The 23,455-nt window shown below is 43.3% G+C and overlaps 1 protein-coding gene across 10 annotated transcripts in view; it reads left to right on the top strand.

Moving 5' to 3' along the window:
- LOC146785255 (galactose-3-O-sulfotransferase 2-like) overlaps positions 1 to 23,455 on the top strand; it is a 306,791-nt gene that overhangs the window by 149,356 nt on the left and 133,980 nt on the right. For 4 of the 10 annotated variants that reach the window (XM_085634195.1, XM_085634192.1, XM_085634189.1 and 1 more), the window contains exons 2-3: positions 4,424 to 4,456; positions 7,299 to 7,401. In XM_085634195.1, coding sequence (XP_085490321.1) covers positions 7,376 to 7,401 — 26 coding nt within the window. In that variant the 5' untranslated portion in view covers positions 4,424 to 4,456; positions 7,299 to 7,375. Of the gene's footprint in view, positions 1 to 4,418; positions 4,457 to 7,298; positions 7,402 to 23,455 lie in introns of all 10 variants that reach the window. The other 6 variants (XM_085634196.1, XM_085634194.1, XM_085634188.1 and 3 more) reach the window with 2 other exon arrangements.

Genomic DNA, 23,455 nt, shown 5'->3' with positions numbered 1-23,455 from the left:
GTCCAAAGCTGTTGCATTGGTTGTGTGTATATGGCTGATACACATAAGAGTTGATGCAGAGTTTCAGGTTAGTTAGAAATACCCTGTTGCCTTCATCTGTAGAGTGCACTCCATCATTTTCATAAATTCCATGCATGTCAAAACGCTGATTGTTGTTATAGATACAGCCCATGTGATGCTCTCTGAGGAATGCAGAAACAGTTTTATTAACATGTTTCCTGGCTTTGTCAATCTGTGGACAGAATTGATTTGACCACTTCCATTTCTGTTGTTGGCATATATTAGAGTACACCAAGACAGTGTGAGGAACAAGCTACATCAGTACTGCACATGTTTCCTTCATTAGGATTTCCAGCCCTACCTCAGTTAATGTTCCTAGGTCATTGCCACCACAGTGCACAATTATGAGGTGAGGAGCTTCGGAATCCATAATGGATTTAACCAAAGCCAACAACTGATGAAACTTTAACCCTCATCGGCCAAAACAAGTAATATGCACATTTAGAAACCCAAATCTCTGTCAATACCTCTCTTTTTTTAGGCCTCTTTAGCCCAATAGATATAGCTATGCCCCACAATCCATACTCTACGATTTTTTAAGTGAAGGAGCAATAGCAGTGAGGAAAAGGCTGGAGCTGAATAAGGTAGTTTTCCAAATAAAAAGCAGTTAAATAGAAGTGTTTTTTCAAAAGATATATTTCATTGGGTGCTGTCAGCATGAAAGTGAATAAAATTAGCTAGTGTGTTGGACGCCTTTGCAAGAAGTCTTATTATTGGCTGTTGTTTAATAAAAGAAATGTAATACAGACATTGATATGCTTTTGAATCTGCGGAGTAAAACACACCTGCTGTATCTTATTTGGAAGCAGCATGTTCCTTCTAGAATGTGTTATGAACTTGTGACCCACTGGTTGAACTGGGTTGCAAGGTACACTGAGGTAACAGTGTATTGGGGGAAAGGAAATAAAGAGACAGAACATTTTTTTTTTAAGTTGCGGAGTGATGACACAATTTAAGTAATGGCAATATTTAATTTCCAACTCAGGACTACGTAATAAACTGATGTGAAGTATTTAAAAAAACCAAAATGAAGATAGAAATAAATTGGAACTCCTGTTTTTTTGAACGATTTCTCAGCGATGATCTCAAGAAAAACATAGCAAACACACATTGATAGGAAATAAATCGAAACTGGATTTCTGAATGGCCTCCGACGGGCTCGGAGAACCCGGCTGCCATTCGAAAACCCTCCATCAATCCCTTGGGCGGTTCTTTGTGGCCGAGGGATTCCGATGAAAGATTCCCACAGCCCTTTTTGTGCCGTCCTTTCCGGCACAGAGAGGCTTTGGGACTCTGTCTTTGGAGGCCCCCAGCAAGGCCCCCATGGGTGCAAAGCTGCCGGATGGCAGCCTAAGGGGCACCTTTGGTGCCCCCCTGTTGATCCCTGCACCCGGTAGCAGGCACCTTGAGGTGCTTGCCACGGGGTGCAGGGTTGAACTGCACCTCTGCTCTATGCAATGAGAGCATGCATTCCATTCGGAATGCATGCTCCCATTGAAAAGAATGGGATTGTGACCGAACAGGGTTCGGTTGCATCCTACTTGCTGGGCTGGAACCGACGACAGGAGGTCGTTTGGTTCCAGTTCCTAACTGATGTCAGATGGACTCTGGTCCGATTGACATCTGAATCGGCCTCTTAGTAGTAAATGTGAGATGGACCGGAGGAGTGGATGGAAAATCGGGCATACTTGCTACTAAATGAGAGGAGTTTAGGGAGGAGTACGGAAGGGTATAGGGAGGTGTCGGGAAGGGTTTAGGAAGACACATGCAGCCACCCACAACATAGTTAACACATTGCTGTTCACAAATTTCACTTCTAAACTTACTACAGCCAAAAGGGAGTCAAAACAATAGTAAATTACTCCAGCTCAGATGTGGAAAAAGACCAGCATCACACATTACCAACTACAGGTACGACAACACCATCTTGTGGAAAATAATGGTGCTAGGGACTTAAAACCTTATGAAATAATGTTACTTTAAATTAAATTACATAGAATTGTTCAAAGTAAATACAATCTAGCGGCAAAAAAGATATTTATTATTTAGTTGTAAAATAGTTTAACAACTTTTTAAATTAATTAATTAATGTAACTTAGTGTTTTAAAAAAATTTAATTAAATTACTTTTAATTAGTTGTATACATCACTTTCAATAATTATTAATGCATAATACCTGTCGTAGTGGAAGCAACTTAGTGGAATTGTGGTACACAGACTTTAGAGGTCACTTTCAGCTTTACTTAAGAGACTTAAAACCAAGGTAAATAACAAGATTGATGTTGAAGTTAGAACTTGGACAAGTGCATGCTTTTATAAAATAGAGGCAGAGTAATGCTAAGGGAAATGGGAATGCATATATTACTGACTATCCGTTCTATAGAGACTGTAAACTGCCACCTGCTCACGCAGAGCATTTTGTATTTGGCACAGCTTTTGTCCTGGAGAGAAATAGATTGTTATTGTCAATTCTCAGAAAATCAAAGATTCTTCGCTTACAGGACTTGATGATATCCATTATGACATGTGATCATATTTGTGTGTGTTATGCACTGGGGAAATACCTAGAAATTGTTATTGAAAGTATGCAAAAAGAGATAGAGGATGAGTGGTAAGCTGATAAAGTGGAGGAAATTAAATTGCAGCCTCCTAGCGAGGTTGCACTACAGGCTGGGGAGCGCAGAAAGCAAGGAGGAAGATTCCTCTGCTCCCCAGCCTTTTATGGCTACCACTAGCTCCTGACCGGTTCTGGCCACCCTGGGGAGCTGGCCACTTGCGTGACCTGGAAGTGATTCCTTTCACCTCCGGGTCACGACCTCTAGCCTTTGTCCAATGAGGGTGGAGGCGCGCCTGTCGCGTCACTGCTGTGCGCAACAGGCCCGCCTCCCCGGTCATCGGGGGCCGGCAGCACAGCCATATTATTGGCGTGTCCGATGCCGGCCCCGCCTTTTCTATTTAGTGGGTCAAGTTGCTCTTCACCATTACCAGTTAAACCTACATAGAAATTGAGATGGCTCTAGAATCGAATGCCTATCTAGTTAAGGTTTTTAGTTAGTTGGCCATGTTGCACTATACTTCAGTATGTAACCATTTTTGCCCAGTACTATAGTAGCAGCTACTCTAAATATCCTCAGTTGCCAGAATGGTATCACTATGGGGCTGAGACAGAGGATGTACAGAAATTTCAATAACATAGTTGGTAATTATCTGGACACTTTGCACTTTTCCGCTGTCTATTACCAACTTTATCTTGTCTAAATATAATATTTTCTATTGCCTGAATCAGATAACTATCAGGCTGATGTCTGTTTATTTTTCCGCTCCATACATAGACATTTTAGAACACAGAGGTGGAGGCAGTAACTGTGCTTATGGAGGACTAAGCCACGTAGTATATATACTAATTTTCCAAGGAACCAAAACACTTTTAAGGAATCTGTATTGTAAACTGACATTATCTCTGGATGTTTTATGAATAGTGTGAAATGATTGCTTATTTGGGGCCATATTGATAGTTGTGTTTTTCGAGGAATTAAGGTACCAAGTATTGTATAAGTTATGATTATTTTATAATTTAGTACAGTATTTGTTTTTCAAAATGTAACATATTTGTTGTATGTTTGTTTTCCCTTGTTGGCATAATGTCCAACAATAAATAATACCGATGCATAATGAAAACCTTTTTTTACGTTAGGTGGGAATTTGATTTTTAATTTAAATTTAAGGAAAATATTTGTTATTTCATTTAATATATTTAAATGAATAGAAGATTTAATTCACAAAATCGGTTAAGAATGCTGTACCAACTTTTATTTTGCTCCATATTTTAAATAAATTATGTAAAATTAATTTACATAAACTTTCAAAATAAAAATATTTTTACTATTTGTATTGAGTTAAATCAACTTTTTTACTTTTATCTGTACTTTGCAACAGGGAGACTCTGCAGTCGAGGTGGAGATCTCCCTATGTTAAAGTATGGGGCATATTTAGTTTATTCGTTTTTTGTAATACATTATTACAAATAGTTTAAGTTAAAAATGAATACACATTAATTTTATATATTTATTTTATATGTAGAACAAAATATAAAGAAATGTGTTACTGTGCAGGCATCTGTGGTCTTAAATGAGCTCAGATGTCTAGTCTTGTTATTAACAAAAAAAGACAGGAGTCCCATAAGGTGACTCTCACAGTCTTTCCTCAGTGTAAAGCTTTAAGATCTCATGTTCTTCTCCATTCCAGGCATATGCCTTGACATTTTGAAAGCTTTCTTGGGGTAGTGATTATAATATATTGTAATGTGCCTGTTCTGTGTTTCTGTTCTTCTGTGGTGATTTCTATCTCTCATTTCTTCAGGATAGGTGTGAAACTGATTTGCAACTGCAATACTTGGGGTATGTATCTGTGTGGAGAGCGGGTTGTGGTATTAAAGCAAGAAAATGTGTTGCACCACCTCTGTTTACAAGGTATCACTTTATTCAGATCATCTCATGTTTCCAGTAGCTTGCAAAGTATCCAGTTTTTTGTGCATATCAGGGTGCAATTGCGAAAAATTAAATCCAACAGAATGCACCCCTGCATATTTTTTCATAACATTTTCACCAGAATTAAGTCTGTAGGTGTGTGAATTTCCTTAATCAGAAATTGACACTATCAATCTCTAATTATTCCAAGGAAAACAACTTAACAAATATTAATATTACAAACTAAAGTATTGTTCCATTTTCTCTTTCTTTCTAGTTCACTTACTCTTGCTTCCCACCCCCTTCCACTCATTGCTCCTTTTTGCATCTTCTCCTTTCCTTCACTTCTTCTCTGTACCCTGTCCCTTTCTTTCTCTCACCAATCACTCCCCTCCCTTCCCATACTCCTTTCTCTTATGCTCTATCCATCCTTCACTTTCCCCTTAACAGATTTTAGCTTTTTTCTCTCATCATCTAACTTTTGCTTGAATTTCTATCTTTCAGTTACTCTCACACACACAACTGTTCTTTATGTCTCAAAACAACTCCTTTCCTCTATCCTTCTCCCGCTCACTCTTTGGACGTTTCTCTCTCTTTAGCAATAACTCTCTTCATCGTCCTATTTCTTCTCCCCTTATTACTCATTCATCATGTAATACTCACCACTTTTCTCCCGTGCTCTTTCGTTTCACCTCTCTTGTACTTTTATGCTATTACTCACCCATTTTCTCTACTTTACACACTCCCTGTCACCCTTTCTCTCACAGTTTGTTAATACCCTAATTGAGGGGTGGTGGCCCGTCATTTTTTATCTGCCACTTATGCCCACAATAAACAAGCTAAGAGTCTGCCTCTGACATGCACACTGCGTGTAGCTGGAGGGCGTTGGAGCTGTAGCCATGCTTCTGCATGCAAAGCACCTATGAACAACGGCCCACATCATGACATGCCTGAAAGGTGGTGTACTCTGCCTTATATTGCAGCCTACGCACAAAGACCTCACCTAGGCTTCATCCACCTCTGCTGATTGGCTGACACTGCATATCAGTTTCTGCGGTAAGGTGGGGTACAGGTCAGATTGAAGATTTCAATCTTAGCATTCTGGAAATTATTGTGGCTATATCTGGCAGATTGGTGACCTAGGCATAATATTTCCTTCTTTGACATTTCAGGATAGACATATTTGTAGCCTTCCACAGCACAATGATGCCCAAAGCATAATGGTACCTTATGGACGCATTGTGGGCACATTTGACATCATTGTGGTTGTCCCTGACATAATTGTGACCATGATATGAAAGTTCCTTTCCTTGAAATTTTGACTGCACTCTTGATATATTTGTGGCTTTTGTTGACATAATGTTTGCCCTGGCCTAATGGTACTTATCCTTGACATTTTGTGAGCATTCCCGAATAGTTGTGCCCATTCATGGCGCACTGGTGTACCTCACATATAAGGTGGCCATCTTTGCAAACTGGCCCATTTATGACATGATTCTGGATAGCTCTGCCAAAATAGTTGTGGAAGTATGTCTATTTGATGGGTATCTCTGGTGCTGATAATGATGGTAAAGAAAGTGTCAGGTCAGTGGTTTGTTCCCAAATACGTATCTACTAAAGATGAACATCTGTTTTTTGGCGAAAATGGAATAAAGCCTATTCATACCCAATTCTAAGTCCGTATTTGAAAACAAAATATGTGTATTTTCATGTTCATATACCGAAAGCTAATGTTTGGCGACATAATGGTTTCTGAAATGTTTGTAAATCTAACATTTGCATGATATTTCATGCTGAGATTGGAAAATGTATTGGTAATATTGATTCCTTAGTATTAGAGGTCTCATACTGCATACTTCTATGGGTTTTATTTCATGACGTCTTTTTTACCATTTAGATTAAAAAAGCTTTCAATTATATTATTGCTAACCATGCTACAAGAGTCTTAAAGATGTTTCCTTCTCTAATATCTGTAGTCCATGATTGTGAGGTGTGCGTGGCTTTTGATTTTTCCTCAGTGCCCTTTCTAAGTAAATTGTCAGCCATGCAAGAGAATCTGCTGGAAGTGGGTGGATGGATAAGTGACTTCAAGTGGAATGTAGAAGTGAATAAAACTGCTTCTACTAAAATGATCGTAAAACAAATTTCCCTGTATTAAACATACCTCTTTAGCCAATTGTTAGGAAAAATGTTTGCTGAAAACAGCACTATTTGTCTACAGTTTTCTTATTGTGGGAATGGCACACTATAACAATAGTGGTATATTTGTTGGGTGCCCTTTCAGGACCACAGGATGATTTTTTTTATCCAATGTATGTGGAAATTGTGCTGACAAAAACGCCATTTGGCTCTGTTTCTTGGAGTGGCTGGAACCTTCCTTGGAGTAAGTCAGACTTACTTGTTTCACTCGCTGGCTTGGTGCCATGTGAGGCAGGTATTCACACACAACCACTTTGACGTTTCCCCAGCCGCCCCTGCTTTGTTTTCTCTTTTTCTTTCCCAACCCCCATCTCTTTATTTTACTCTAAGATTGTCATATTCATTGTTACTCCTTCTCACATCACCTTTCTTTCTAACTTTTAATCTTTTTCCTTCTCTCTTTCTCATGTGGGTTGGTCTGGAGATGCTTGGGTTTAGTAGATTTCCCCCTTAACCTATTTCCCTCTTTGTCACTTGCTCTATACCAGCTGTAAGAGAGATGGATTTTCACTATCTCCATTCCATAGTGAGATTAAGCAATGTGGATGTTTTTCTCTCTCATATGCAACTGCAGGGTGCTGGAACCAGCTTGCATTGTCTGCTTGATGTCTATGGTTCATTAAGGCTCAGACGGCGGAGACCTGAAGCAGCATGAGAATCTTCCGCAGAAAGCCAAGGTAAGGGGATGCACAGTTTAATGACAGTGTCAACTACTGACAAAAGTTCATGTGTCACTGTGTATAGCTTAGTGTCAATTTTGTACATGAGAGTCTGTTGACTGGTCAGTCTGGAATGATCAGAGTTATCACGCTCTCCCTCTACTGATCATGTGGGGTCCTTTCATTACCTCACCACCGCCAGAAGAACAATATTAAAACTGTCAATATAATATTTTGTATTTTATGATATGCTGATCAAAGGTTCTAGGGTGAATGGAGGAAGGTTATGAAGAGGTGGATGCATTCCTTCCCCCCCATGTGGGAGCAAACTCTTTTTAGTTAGTTAGGAGTCATGTTTTTTTCCCAAACAAATCTATCTTTAGGCATCTCTTCTAAAGGATTTCGTCCAACCGGCGGTCAGATTTCAGTGTGATTTGCTGCTTATGAGCTAATTTGTCATATGTGCTTTTACACAATGAAAACACAAAGTCCAACTAATGATAGTCACTGTTGGAATTGGTCCGAGGAAGGTGAACAAATCCTGAACATTCTAATTGCAATCAGAATCCTTTATTACCTGAATATTTCAGACAGTCATTTCAGATATCGCTCACTTCTTGTCAGAATGTGCTTCTTAGCACAGCAAAACACGTGTATTGTGGACCAGCAAAGCCATCTAATGGTTTTGGTGACTTTTTCAAACGTCTTCGCCTTTGACCTTGTGTGTGTTTGTGTGTGTGTATACACATAGTGAAACAAACACTGTGAAATGTTAGTTATGGTTCAGTGATTTTAATCCTGAAACAAAAATGAAATTCACCATTTATAGAATGCAAAACACAGAACAAGCACCATAACTCACGCCACCTATACTATTTTACTTTTTGTAGTCTCATCTATGTGCTGTTGCTTGTGAGAGATATTGTTTACTAAAAGGGGCTTGGAGCCCACCCATTGCTTACCATTCATTGGCTTAATTGTCACTCTTATTTGCTGACTCAAAATTGGCCAGAGCATGCCCGTTTCACGCCCTCTTTTTTATGTGGAGCATGGACCAAATACTGATTGTTTAATTTTAGTCAGAGCCCTTCCACTGCAAGCACACTGACTCAGGTACTGTTTTTCTTTCTTCTTCCTTGTTGTTCGTGTTGCTTCTTCCATGTTGCTTTTGTGGTCTGTGTTGCTTCTACCCTCCCACCTCTCATTGCCTGCATTGCTTTGTACCTCCCATTGTGCATGTTGCTTGTTCCCATCTTCCTGTTCTCCATGTTGCCTGTTCCCTATTCCAGTGTCTATGTTGCACACCCCCACTCACCATCAGAAAATAAAAACGCATTGGTGAGGCTTATTGGCTTGGCCAATGATTGTTTCCTGCACAATTAGAAAAATAGTGCACCGAACGTGGCAATTGCCATGAGTTATGTCACGCTTTGCGTATGCTAACTGATGAATTTCAAGGTGTTATTTGGTTTTAATTTGCTGAACCATAACTAACGTATTGTGATTTTTGTCAGGGAATTTTGATGTCCTATGAGGCACCATGCCCCAGCGGCAGTAGGCTCAGTGATTGGTAGGGAATGTGAATAGTGAGTACCAGTGCATTCTTTCAGGGAAATCAAAACGTAGAGGGCCCAGTGGACATCCCATTGTAAACAATCTTCAGGAGCATTGCTGCAGGTCTCGGCCTTCAGCCAGACCCTATGCCTAACCCACTGTCTAAGGCCTGGCCTATGATTTGTGATTTTTCTGATATAACACTCTGGTGCCCACAGTCTTCCTTCTCCACCGCTCTCTCAATTTCTTAGTAAACCACATGACTGTGAGGAGGTTTTGATAAGTGAAGAAAAACATCTATGTGGGAAAAATAAAAAGGAAGATCGAGAAAGGGAAACATTCGACGTGGGATACATTGCTGATGGATGACTATATGTAGAAGTATATTATGTGTAGAAATTGTTTCTTTAGTTTACAGTGCTTAAGTAGGGTGACCTTACTTTAATGATATAAAGACACAAGAACACACAAGTACTTGTTTGAATACATTATTTGTGAGGAAGATAAATCAAAATTGGCGCAAGTGCCAGATGCATAAATGTAATCACTTTTTCTGCCGAGGACATGAGCGACCAGAACATGTCTGTAAAGTATGTGTGCCATAAAATGGTACAAAGGGTGTGTGTGTGGTTTGTGGATATAACACGTGGCCATATTGAGAGGTTTTCTAGGAAACAAAGGTAATGGGAATGTGTAGGTGGGACTTTGACCCTAAGGTTTCAATCAGAACAGTTTACTTTCAGGAGTATACATGTATCCAGACGTCCTGGGATGTGCACAGTATGCGTCTCAGTTCAGTATGATTTGTTAGTTTTCAAAATGTTACCTTTTATGTGATGGTATCAGAAATGTCACTGACGGATGCATGAAATGTCATTTGTGGTGTAATTTGGGTATAATTGATATATCAGAGTCACGTGGGAGATCCTCAGTTATGTCATTAATGATGTACTTAAGATGATATCAGTCATGCGTGTTAGGGGTTTCCCCACACTTGCAGTAACAGAGACAACAGATGTTAAACGTGAGATTGTTAGTGTTCCCTGCTTTTTATGAAGCTGGGCATTCAGTCTAAGACTACACATTCATTAGACAATAATGGGGTAAGCCTGTGCCCCTCATAACCTGGGTATGTATCAGTTAAACAACAAGTGGTTCTGTCTGGTAGAAGGTACGTTACTTAATGGTGCTCATAATGCACTTGTAGAATCTAGTAGCAACCTTTGTATAGCGCCTGTGGAGTAAAACAATTCTCTTTGAAGAAATGGAAACAGAAATCTAAATGCTTTGTACTGTTTCTTTTTCTCAGAATTAATTCATTCATAGATAATCACAGTAAACAGCGGCTGTCAACATAAGATCAATAGTTACATGGATATGTGGTGATCTTGTGACATAGGTGCTCAGTGCTCAACAAGTGTACAATATATAAAAGGTGGTTGAGGTTTTTATGTACAGGTGAGGGATAGGCCAGATAATGCTTTCACACCTAAGACTATTTTCTTTAGTTGTGTGGAGTCTTGGTTAGTCTGGGCCTTGAGTAAGAGTCGATGTTTCAACCCTAAGTGTGCCCCAGTTGGTGGTCACGCAGGGCCTTCATCAGGACAAAGTGTCGGGAAGGGGACGGTGACAGCCCTAGGTGGGCCGGACGTGTCTCAGCCAAGGTCGGGGGACTCTCGAGGAAATTTCGGGTCCAAGCGATTATTGCTCTACGTTTCGACGATATTCGGTAAGGGAGGTTGGGCAGACGGGCCGAAGTTCCGTCTGTCCGCTGCTAGTATGCCCAACCTCCCTTACTGAAGGATCACGGTTCTCCTGCCAAAAGCTGGGTGTTTTGTATGGCATTCAGAAAGCTTTGCAGTTCGCCATCTGAGTGATAAAGTTTGCCAAAACTGACTGGAATAAAGAGCTTGGCAAATAATAAAACAGCACTCATGTAACTCAACAAATTCAATGCAAAATGCCTCTAAATTCCGAGACAGAAATAAAGTGACAACAAGCCTTCTTTACTTACCAGTAATCTTCATTACCCCGGTTAAGTCCTCCTCTTCCCAGTCATTACATAGTGAGGAAATCACAAGCTAGAGACAAAAGAAAGGTTTGCACTGACATACATTTATTCATAATAGAAAACAAATTACTGCACAGCAGTGGCCAAAACCATATGATCAAAATTACTTGCCATGGCATCATCAATATCCAATCAATAGTGTTTTACAAAGGTATCAAAGGAAGACCCATTAGCTGCCCTACAGATTTCCTGGATAAATACACCACCCACCTCTGCCCAGGACGTCGAGATCAATCTAGTGGACCTGCCCCGGACAGAAGAAGGAGGTATCAGATCAAGAGAAACGTATGCCTGACATATACCTTGTCTTACCCAGTGACTCAAGGTCAGTCGAACCCTTTCACCTTTATGAACATTCCCAAAGGAGACAAATAAAGACTAGGTGAAAATCTTTAGTGCACAGTAAATGATTCAATGAACAACACCTAACATCAAGGGGGGTAGGGACCACACCAGAAGAATGAACTGCTGCTTCAAATCAAATTTGGAGCTGGATCAGGATGAAGAACAACCCTATCTGGAAATATCTTTAGAAAAGGAAAAGAGATGAATAATGCCCCAAGCTTGCCTAATCACCAAGCAGAGGTAATAGCCAGCAAAAGAAAAACAGCTTGGCCGATAGCCACATCAGAAAGCAATCTTCCAAGGGCTGAAATGGAGCCATTTGTAAACCACTCAGAAAAGTAGGTAGATCCCAGGCAGGAGTAATGGAGTAAAGAGGAGGCTGTTTGAGATGAAAGCTCTTCAAAACACGGATATTCAAAGGAAACAATTCAACCAGCTATACAGTTGGACCCCTAAAAGCTCTAATAGCGGACCACTGAGCGGTCAAGGTGGAAGGAGCTAAATTCTTGAGGAATCCTCCCTAGAGAAAATCAAGGAAACAAAAGATGTCTCTAGCTAGTGGATCTTAATTATGAACAGAAGCAATTTTTTTAAAAGAACCCCAATTCTTATGATGTGAAGAAATGGTTGAGGGTTTCCTAGAAACCTGGATGTCTGCAGCCATCCCACGAGAACAACCAAGCATCTCTAATGACTGGCTCTCAAGAACCATGACGTCAATTACAGACTGCAGAGCTGACTGATGACAGAAGAGGAAACTACAGAGGTGAAGGAATCAACAGGAGTTTAAAAAACTGATTCCTGGACAACTCCTGAAGCAATGGAAACCAGGGGTGAGAAGGCCAAAAAATGGCAGCCAGAACCACCGACACACTCTCCTCACAAATCTTCTGAGGCACCCTTGGGAGGAGGGAAATTGGAGGAAAAGCATAAAGCAGGCCCACTGGCCCCCGATAGAACAAAGCCTCCACCGCCCAAGCCCCCTGGTTGATCAGTTGAGGAGAAAATATTGAAATCATTGCATTTGTGTGGTTGGCAAACTTTTCCAACAAAGGGGATCCCCAGGAGAGACTAATCTGGTGGAACAGACTCCTCGTCCAATGGAAGGAGACTGAGGAGAATATATTGTGGCTCAGACAATCCACAAGAAAGTTGAGCTCCCCTTGTATGTAGACTGCTGTCAAAGACAAAAGATAGATTTCTGCCCATTCAAATATCTGAGATGCCAAGAAACTCAACAGAAGAGATCTGATAGTCACAAGCCACCTCATTGTACCTACGCACCATCAGACTATGACCCTGAAGGAGAGGCAAACATTTTATGACTGCCTGCCACACTGCAGCCGATTCCTTCCAATTGGAAGAACAACAGCTGTCCACCCTGGACCTTGAGCCTCCAATATCCCCAGTGTCACACCCCATCCCCACTGGCTGGATCTGTTGTGAGCAACAGAGTAGGGAGAAGCTGAAAAGGAGCCCTGCAAGCCAAGTTCACAGAATTCAGCTACCATTTCAGGGCCTTCACCATTCCCGGTGAGGAAATGAGTGGATAGTTATACTGCACCATTTCTGGGCTCCAATAGGCCAACAAATGATTTACAAGGAGTTTTAAATGAAACCAAGCCCAAGGTACCACAGACATGTTCGCTGTTCGCAACGCCTAAACTCAAAGTCAGAAATGGGCTGCAGCAGAATACAAGGTCATCAATGTCAGAACAGTGTACTGAAGAACACAAATCCTGTTCGGTGAAAGAAACACCTTGGTCAGTAGTGTGTCGAAAAGAGAGCTATTAAACAGTCTCTGTTGAGAAGGCATCAGAAGGGACTTACCAATTTGACCATGAAACCCAAAGCCTGCAGAAAAGTTATTCACTGTTGTTATCACTGTCTCCTGAGCCTTCAGGAAAGAAGAACCACAAATTAGCCAATCATCGATATAACGGAATATAGAAAACCCTTTAAGCGGCAGCACCACTACTTCAGGGGCTAACATCTTCGTGAAGGCCTGGGGCACTGTTGGCAGACCAAATGGCAACACCTGAAACTGGAAGTGCCTCCTTTGTGATACCCAAAGAAACTGCTGGCTGAGGGGAAGAATAGGGACGTGGAAATAGGCTTCCAGGTCAAGCATTCCAAAGTAAGAGCCTTGGTGAATCAGAAGGATGATTCCCTATAGAGAGGTAATCCTTTAAGGGCCCAACTGAACAAACTTGTTAAGGAATTTCAGGTTCAGTCCTGGCCGGAACTAACCATCCCCCTTCTGGACTAAAAACAGAATGAAATATAGACCGAGACCCTCCTGGCATAGATGGACTTCAACTATTGCCTTTTTCAGAAGTAACTTTTCCACCCTCTTCCAGGAGAGCCGCCCTTTTTCTGTATTTACTGATAATGGTGTAGCACAGAACATTGGTGGAGGATGATGATGATGATGAAAAGGAATCCTGTACCCCTTCAAAATAATGGATAGAACATGGCTCTAACAAATGCTGCCAATTTTGTTCATCCCAGCCCTTTTTACTAGCCTCTAGCACGACTTTGTAGTGATATATGGCCTTGAGAATTTGCGGAGGGCTTAAAGATCTGGTAGTTGTTATCAGACAAGTGTGGGCCCATCTGCAACTCTTTGTGAATCAAGGAGCTTACTCAGTGGTGACTCTTTTTGTGTTACCAGTGCCCACCTCAACCTCAAATAGGCGGCTTAGAGAGCCAAAGAGATGATCATGGATACTAAGGATGGGATTAACATTCAAATGAGCATCGTCATAAGCTCAAAGGACTATATAAAAAAGATTGTAGATTGAGACAAGCCGCGTGGGACATAAGCTAATTTTTGACCACCTGGGAACCCTCCTGAAGTTCCCGATATTTATATCCCCAGGTAGGTATGTCTGATTAGAGAGCTTAAACAGCCCTTCTTTGAGAGTTAAATGGAACGGGTTATGATCACTTTCTGTTCTGTCGGTAACATGGAAGTCCACCAGCCAAAAGTCAAGGAATAACAATATATAATCCATTCTGCTCTTGGGCAGGCTCCTACAAAATGTAAGTGCCCTATCCGCATTGGAGTCTAATCTCCCACCAGACAAGTACATATTGTAATGTAATACATTATAGAGATATTCAGTCCCCCCTCTCTTCAAATATATCTAACTCCAATGTCTCTTCACTTTCAGATACTATATGCTCATAAACCTCATCTTGATGATGACCTAACATCTATAGAGGTCCAAACGCTGTCAACTGTAGACATTTATTGACTCCGATTTTACAAAATACAAATAACTAAAGGTGTCAAATGTCTTATATGATGCACGTTTCTTTATCACTCACTTTTCTCTGCACATTCTTTTACTCTAATGAGAGCACTGGATCCTTGCTTAAACTACCAAAATAAAGATTTGAAACTCTTCTATAATTTGCAGTGAATAGAATAATTTCAGTGCAACATCAGTTATCTACCTGCTCTTTGTTTGTACTGGTGCACTAATAAATGTCTGGTCTTAAGAATAACTGAGACCCTGTTGACTCTCGATTATTTGACTAATTGCCTAAGTGAAATGCTGTTTTTTTGCAAAACAGATGTAGAAGGGAGTGCATCTAATGAAAAGGTAACAAACCCTGCCATGTATATTAGCTCTAGAGCCCAAGTCTCCTGGAAGAGGCAAAGGTGAAAACAATCAATATAATCGCCCCAGAGTGGGTCAACCAGTTTACTGCCTAATCCAGCAATATTCCACAAGAGAACCTTTAACTGTCCAGTAGTTCTTGGTCTCTCATAAGCTGTACCCAGCAAATGTTCCTCACCCCCTGAAGCAGCATCTGCCTCTACTTCTAAATGGGGTATCAAGACTTCAGAGTCAACTTTATTAGATGAAGGGCCAGGGGTATCGTGGGAAGCTAGATGCTGTAGTCAATCAACACGACTCAAAGACTGCTCACTCCTGGAATCATCTCCCCCTCCAGAACTGGTTAACCACCACACCCCTTGCTGCTGCAGAAGGAGAGTTGAAATGCTGATTCTGTTGTACAAATGTCACATGTTTCAATGGCCAGCAGACCTTCTAGGATTTCCCTGAAAACCACCTCAACTCCAATAGTGTCGCATTGCTCAAGCTCAGCAGAATTTCTACAGGCTCACAGGTTATCTTGCATAATGATTGACTTACATTTGCAAAGACCCCTTAGCCAGTGTAGAACCTCATTGTGAAGTGACTCCCTGCTCTCTAAACACTCCTTTCCCAAATTTTGATCATTAAACAATTCAAAAGTATAATAGCCCTTACTACGTCCTGGGCGCGTCTCTCTCTGTAAGTAGGACCTCGAATGTCCCTACCCAATGGACTAACCCACGCCCACCCTCTAGAAGGCATTCCATCGTGTCCAGGAGCAGTACTAGTAGAACACCCTGAACTGCAGTGGTCCGAAAAGTTGAGGTCTTATATATAATCTTGCCCCAGTTGCCTATCTTGATGCCTATTGGTTTGAGATAAATAGACAGAGCTAGCTGTCAAGATCCTACCAGTGTCCTGAATTTCCTGTGATCTGCATTGCTGAGAAACAACATGGGTAGGGGGGGCAAGGGGAAAGGATAGAAGAAAACTAGCTGTATTACCCTGTGTTTTGATAACCTGAGCTATCATTTCTGAAGCAGTGTTTAGTTTACATTCTAGGGATTTAACAACCTCCTTTAAGCTGGCTACTTCATTATGCAGAGCTAGTACAATTTCATACCGATTAGTAGTTGCGTCATGTGACCGGGTGGTAATACTAGCCTCCTCAACCCTACAAACAGGCAATGGTGATCCACCTTCAATACTTTCCATCAATGGGGTACACCTATTGCAACAGACCACTACTGGTTTGAGTAGAAGGGGTGACATACCAAGGGAGCACTTAAAGATACCCCATCTATAGCTGCAATTTGCAGATGTGCCAAAATTGAGAGTCTTGTTCTTACTTGTCTGTACCCTGTCATGCTTTTTACCAGGTATCAGATAGTGTAGATTTCAAACTCTTCTCGGGACCGCGGGTCAAAGTAGATGTAGGAACATTCAATATCATTTCAACCTCCTCAACCACATCATTACTTGGTTGAGGGTGCTAGCAGCGGCGATCCGTGCAGGTAACAGCAGTGGGGCAGTGGGGCGCATTGGGGGGGGGGGTTCGAAGGACAACGCTGAGAGAAAATTAATTATTTATTTAATTTTTCCTCTGCATTGTCCCTCGAAATCCCCCCCACCGCTGTTACCTGCCCGGACCACGGCTGGGTGCTAGTATCTCTTCCTTTCCTTGCTCACTAGTTGGGTTTGTTAAGGGGGGGAGCAACATCAATGGCCTTCTGCTTACCTATAACTAGCAGTTAATTAAAGTGAGCAGAATATCAGTCCTGTTACCTAAATGAGACCCAATAAATACAACAAATTCCTGTTGACCCAAGCTAATCGCTGCACTCCACACCCCGACAACCTATAAAACAAGATAGTAGAAAGTGGGATGTTAAAATGCCACAGAACAAATAAAAACAATGTCAAATAATCACATCAAATTTAGATGGCACTTTCCCAAAAGCAGTGGAAATAACATATTTGGGTCATAATACTTGGAGCAGGCAACTTAGTTAAGAAATGAGAGCAGTACTGTCTGTGGTTCAGCCCTTAAAGACTTCATTTAATATACATATTTTCTTCAGATACTCAATTTCGAATTATTTCAGGATAAGAGGTAGCAAAAATAAACAGTCAAGCAAACTCTCCACTTCTTCCCGAAGGAGATTTATGGTTAAATATTCACTTCATTTTTCTACCACTTTAAAGTCTATGAAAGACCAAAAACTTGTCAAAATACACTAACGTATAGGCAACTGGAGCGCATAAGAATCAAAATGAAAAGTTGACCCTGCTGGACTATCTTTAGGATTGCATCCCTTTCACCAAACCATGGGCCCCAATTAAAGGTTGTAGGCTGTATTCTGATCTGCCCGGGCAGGGGAGGAATGTATGGGAGACTACACCCAGCCATATTAAGAGTTCTCCTCCTTCTGGGTGGAGGTCTGTGTGCCTTTATAGGAGACAGCGCCAAGGAGAATTCTCTGACGGTATTGCAAGATTGCTGAGAGGTCGCCCTGAACCATGCAGTTTTTTTTTCGAAACAAACTCCCAATGAGAGACTTTTCTTTGGAAAAAAAAAATGAACGGCCCTGACACCATAGGAGTTTTGTCCCAGAGTGTAGGGGTCATTTTTTTCTACGTGGCCTAGAGGCGGCTTTAGCTGTTTGCCAGCCTTGTGTTTTCTGAGAAATTAGAACATTATAATACATAGACATACATAGAAAAGGGGCTTTGGCTCAGCTTTTGTTTTTCATTTGTTAGTTGCTGTGTCAATCAATTGGTTGATCGGCCTGCATAGGCCATACATTCCAGTGATTTCGTGTGGGAGGTGGGAGCTCTTGCTTTAACTACTATCACTTGTTTCATTACAAGACGTTATTTAGTCGACCACGTTGATTGATATTTTGCCTGCGAACATCAGAGAAATTACTTCTTGTGTTCCTACTCGCAGCACAGGGAACTCTTTTTGTAACCTTGCACACGTGTTTATTCTCTGCCTAACAGATGTATGTTTTCGTGGTGAGAACTTCTTATTTATGGGTTCTTCCTTGGCCAAACAGCATCGCAGTCCCGCCAGATTTCCGGGAGTGTTTCTCTTGTGAGAGGCTTCTCTCGGAGCAAAGATAGTGGTCAATTTGCCTTTCTGCTGTTTCCAATGGCAAATAGTGTAATATTCAATCAATCAATCAATCAATCAATCAATCAATCAAGCATTTATATAGCGCACTACTCACCCAGAGGGTCTCAAGGCACTGGGGGAGGGGGGGGGTCCGCTACTGCTCGAACAGCCAGGTCTTGAGCTGCTTCCTGAAGGCGAGGTGGTCCTGGGTCAGGCGGAGGTGGGTCGGGAGGGAGTTCCATGTCTTGGCGGCGAGGTAGGAGAAGGACCGTCCCCCTGTGGTGGCTCTTCGGATGCGGGGGACGGCGGCAAGGGCGTAGCCGGTCGATCGAAGCTGGCGATTGGGTGCGTAGAAGTTGAGGCGGCTGTTGAGGTATCCTGGGCCTTGGTTGTGTAGGGCTTTGTGTGCGTGGGTGAGGAGTCGGAAGGTGATCCTCTTGTTGACCGGGAGCCAGTGCAGGTCTCTCAGGTGTCCGGAGATGTGGCCGCGACGGGGGATGTCCAGGATGAGTCGTGCTGAGGCGTTCTGGATCCGCTGGAGTCTCTTCTGGAGTTTGGCGGTGGTTCCGGCGTAGAGGGCGTTGCCGTAGTCCAGACGGCTGGTGACGAGGGCCTGGGTGACCGTCTTCCTGGTCTCGGTGGGGATCCACAGGAAGATCTTACGTAGCATGCGCAGGATGTTGAAGCACGACGAGGAGACGGCGTTGACTTGTCTGGTCATGGAGAGGGAGGAGTCCAGGATGAAGCCCAGGTTGCGTGCGTGGTCTGTTGGTTTGGGTGCGCTGCCTAGGGCGGGGGGCCACCACGAGTCGTCCCAGGCGGAGGGTGAGGGTCCCAGGATGAGGACTTCCGTCTTGTCTGAGTTCAGTTTCAGGCGGCTGTTCCTCATCCATTCGGCTACCTCTTTCATCCCTTCGTGAAGGTTGGCTCTGGCGGTGGCGGGGTCGTTGGTGAGGGAGAGAATCAGCTGGGTGTCGTCGGCGTAGGAGATGATGTTGAGGTTGTGCTGGCGTGCGATGTCTGCGAGAGGGCTCATGTAGATGCTGAAGAGGGTAGGACTGAGCGAGGAGCCTTGAGGAACACCACAGATGACTTCGGTGGCTTCAGATCTGAACAGGTGGAGGCGTACTCTCTGTGTCCTTCCTGCGAGGAAGGAGGTGATCCACTCCAATGACTTTCCCTGTATTCCGACGTTGCTGAGACGCTGCACTAGTGTACGGTGGCAGACAGTGTCGAAGGCCGCGGAGAGGTCTAGGAGGATGAGGGCTGCTGTTTCTCCGTTGTCAAGCAGTGTTCGGATGTCATCGGTGGCTGCGATCAGGGCGGTCTCGGTGCTGTGGTTGGCCCGGAAGCCAGACTGCGAGAGGTCGAGGGAACCGTTGGTCTCGAGGAAGGTGGCCAGCTGTTTGTTGATGGTCATCTCGATGACCTTTGCAGGAAACGGGAGCAGAGAGATGGGGCGGTAGTTCTTGAGGTCGGAGGGGTCGGCTGATGGCTTCTTTAGTAGAGCTGTGAGTTCGGCGTGCTTCCAGCTCTCCGGGAAGGTGGCGGTGTCGAAGGAGGAGTTGATGATGTCCCGCAGGTGGGGTGCGATGACAGAGTCGGCCTTGTTGAAGACGTGGTGAGGGCAGGGGTCGGTAGGGGATCCGGAGTGGATGGAGTTCATCGTGCGGGCGGTGTCTTCGGTGCTGATCGGGGTCCAGGCACGGAGGGTGGTGGTGGGGGGCGGTGTTTCGGTCGTGGCGTGCATCTGTTGAGTGCTGAAGCTGTTGTGTATATCAGCGATCTTGTTGTGGAAGTAGGAGGCGAGGGAGTTGCAGAGGTCTTGCGAAGGGGTGATGTCGTTGTTTCCGGCGTTGGGGTTGGAGAGCTCTTTGACGATGGTGAAGAGTTGCTTGCTGTTGTGTGCGTTGTTGTCCAGTCGTTCCTTGAATGCGGTTTTCTTGGTGGTGTGGATGAGTTGGTGGTGTTTTCGGGTGGCGAGCTTGAGGGCAGTCATGTTGTCCGGTGTTGGGTCTCTGCGCCATGTTCTCTCGAGGGCTCGGCAGTTCTTCTTGGAGCTCTTGAGTTCGTTGGTGAACCATGGGGCTTTCTTGCTAGCGGGTCTGCTAGGCGGGGTCTTCAGAGGGGCGAGGTCATCTGCGCAGTTGCTGATCCACTTCGCGAGGTTGATGGCCGCCTGGCTTGGGTTCGTTGCGCTGGTGGGAGGGTTCATGCTCAGGGAGGTCGCGAGCTGTTCGGCTGTGATCTTGTTCCAGCTTCTGCGTGCAGCCTGTTGCTGGTGGTGGTGGACCGTGGTCCTTCTGAAGCTGAAGTGGACGCAGCTGTGGTCCGTCCAGTGGAGTCCGGTGGCGTGGCTGAAGGCGACGTCCTTGCTAGATGAGAAGACGGGGTCGAGTGTGTGTCCGGCGTAGTGGGTGGGGGTGGTGACCAGCTGCTTGAGTCCCAGGTTTGCGAGGTTGTCCAGCAGGGTGGTGGTGTTGCGGTTGTTGTTGTTCTCCAGGTGGAAGTTGAGGTCCCCGAGGAGGATGTAGTCAGCGGATGGGAGGGCGTGCGGGCTGATGAAGTCGGCGATGTCTTCGCTGAATTGTGTACGTGGTCCCGGGGGTCTGTAGATGAGGGTGCCTCTGAGGGTGGTCTTGGGGTTGATGTGGACCTGGAAGTGCAGGTGCTCGGCGGGTGCGAGGGTGTCATCGGTGTTGGTCGTGATGCGGATGGTGTTCCTGTGGACGATGGCGATGCCTCCTCCAGTCTGGTTGACGCGGTCCCTCCGGATGATCTTGTAGCCGTCTGGGATGGCGATGGCGATGTCGGGCGCTGAAGAGGCGTTCATCCAGGTTTCCGCGAGGAAGGCGACGTCTGGTGAGGTTGTGTCGAGCAGGTTCCAGAGCTCGATGGCGTGTCTGTGGATGGAGCGGGTGTTGAGCAGGATGCATTTCAGGTGGCTGCTGCTGTTGCTCGTCTTGGTCTTGGTTGGTGCTGGAGTGGTGCAGGTCCGGAAGCATATTTATGCTGCTTCGATCTTCACCCCAGTCCCTAATTTGTAGAAAAACTCGATTATTACTGCAGTTGCAAAGATAGCGTGTGTATTGTCATTTTTTATAGGGACTCTCTGCTGTGGTCAGCACAGTCATTTGGGGGCATATGTATCAAACGATTTTTTAATCGCAAACGCTGCGATTCGCAAAATAACATCGTTTGCGATTAAAAAATCGGTAATCGGGATGTATGAGCCAAATCCCATCGCAAAATTAAGGAATTGCTAATTTAGCGATTTCTTAATTTTGCGTAAGCATTTAAGAAATCGCAAATTGCGATTTCTTAAATGATATGTAAAAAGCACCCAAGTTGTGCGAATTATCCTTAAGAAATCGCAAATTAACACCAACTTCCAGATGGTGGTAATTTGCGATTTCCTTTCAAAATGCACTTTTTTGAATTTTACAAAGTGCCACGTGGCGCTCATACATGCCCTTAGGGCATGTATGTGCGCCATATGCACACACATGCTCATTTCAGGGGTGCATCAGGGTGTCATCATGACACCCTTGCACCTTTGAAATTATTCTCAAATTGCGATTAGCAAATTGCGATTCGCTATTTGAGATTTACTTCCCATTCATTCCTATGGGTCTCCTGGCCCATAGAAATGAATGGGCAGGTATTCCTAAATTGCGATTTCGCAATTTGCTAATCGCAATTAAGGAATTTTAAGGAATCGCAAAAAGTTTGCAACTTTTTAAATACATCCCGTTTTGCAATTCTCAAATAGCGATTCTTTAAAAATCGCTATTTGAGAATCGCAAATGGTGATGTTGATACATATGCCCCCAGGTCATTTCACATCACAAAAACATTATTCACTAAATTTATTCTTCTATGTTCCATTGTGCGCATTAAAATAAGTGAACAGGAGTGTGCAGTTCTGCTGGTCCACTGGCTATCCTGCAGTGCTACATTTGTGAACAGCTGGACCTGCAGTGTGATTCCTTGCTCCTTTTTCTAGCAATAAATGCACATATGGCTGCATTCATGCATTCAAGTAATTTGCATTTCACCATATCAACCTCCTAGGCGCTATGGCTGTGACGCCTACGTCCGCAGCGCTCAGAACGCTCACACTAGGAACCTCATTTAAATTCACTGGCAAAGGGATTGGAATTCCAGACATGGCACAGAGATTGCTAATCCCCAGATGTGGTTTTCCCTTTGGATTATAATTTTGTATGCCACAATGGGGGAATAACTGTTGACATCGCTGTGGCAACACCATTTTCAGCAGTGTCCTCCCCTGAATTTCCAACATTCACATATTACCTTTTTTCGTCTAGGCCTTCATTCTGACAATACAAGAAATTCTGATGCAGTAAATTTATACCTGAAATTACCAAAACAATACTGAGAAGTAATTTCAGAATGCAGAATTATCTTTGTATTCTGAGTTGTTCCCTACAGATTGGGAATTATTGGAGAAATGGTTGTTACTTCACCAATTGAAGTAGGTAATTCACTATTCGATGGCAATTTTTCAGGGATAAATTGCTCATTGTTGAATCTGTCAAATATGACCCTGAAAATTCCAGCGGTGCAGTAGCTCTGCATTCAGTAGTACTGAAACACTCAATTTGCTAATTTGACTGGTAATTGATGTATGTGAATTAGTGGAAAAACAAAGACTGAGAAACCACATTGGAGGACACCAAACAACGGAAAAACTATTTTAAGGAAAGACAATTTTAAGGACATACAAGTAAATTGAAGATTAAAGGAAACATTTTAAAGGAAAGATAATTTTAAGGAGGCATCCAAAATCACACATTTGGGTGAAGATTAGGGGAAGTGGAGATTTTTGTGTTCATGGTTGATGTTTAGAGGCGATGAGGGGTTTGAGCATCTTTAGGATTCATGGATGCGCGGAGTAAAGGATAGTGAGCATTTGTTAGGAATCAGGCATGGGAGGAGTTTAGGGTGGTGAGGGGTTTTCAGGGTTCAGGGATGGGTGGCATAGTTGTTAAGCTTTTTTTTACGTTTTACAGATGGATGGAGTTTAGGGCTGGTGGGCGATGAGTAGAGTTTTAGAGAGGTGAAGGTTTTTTTAGTGTTTGAGAATGGGTGGGGTTTAGGGTGGCGCAGAGTTTTAAGGGTTAGGCTATAGGTGGAGTTTATATGTAGAAAGGATTTTTAGGGTGCAGGGATGGTGGGAGTTAAGAAGTGGTGAAAGGTTCTAGGGGTCATGAATGGGTGGTTTTCAGGAATGGCGATGATTTGTAGGGTTCAGGGTTGAGTAGAGTTTAGGGGTGGTGCAAGATTTTAAGGGATCATCGATGGGTGGTTTTTAGGCATAAAATATGTTCTTAGGTTTAAGGAGTGGCT

This window comes from Triturus cristatus, chromosome 11, assembly GCF_964204655.1.
Source record: "Triturus cristatus chromosome 11, aTriCri1.1, whole genome shotgun sequence".
NCBI lineage: Eukaryota > Metazoa > Chordata > Amphibia > Caudata > Salamandridae > Triturus > Triturus cristatus.
The sequence above is the reverse complement of the archived record's forward strand: the minus strand, read 5'-3'. Positions and strand labels throughout refer to the sequence as shown.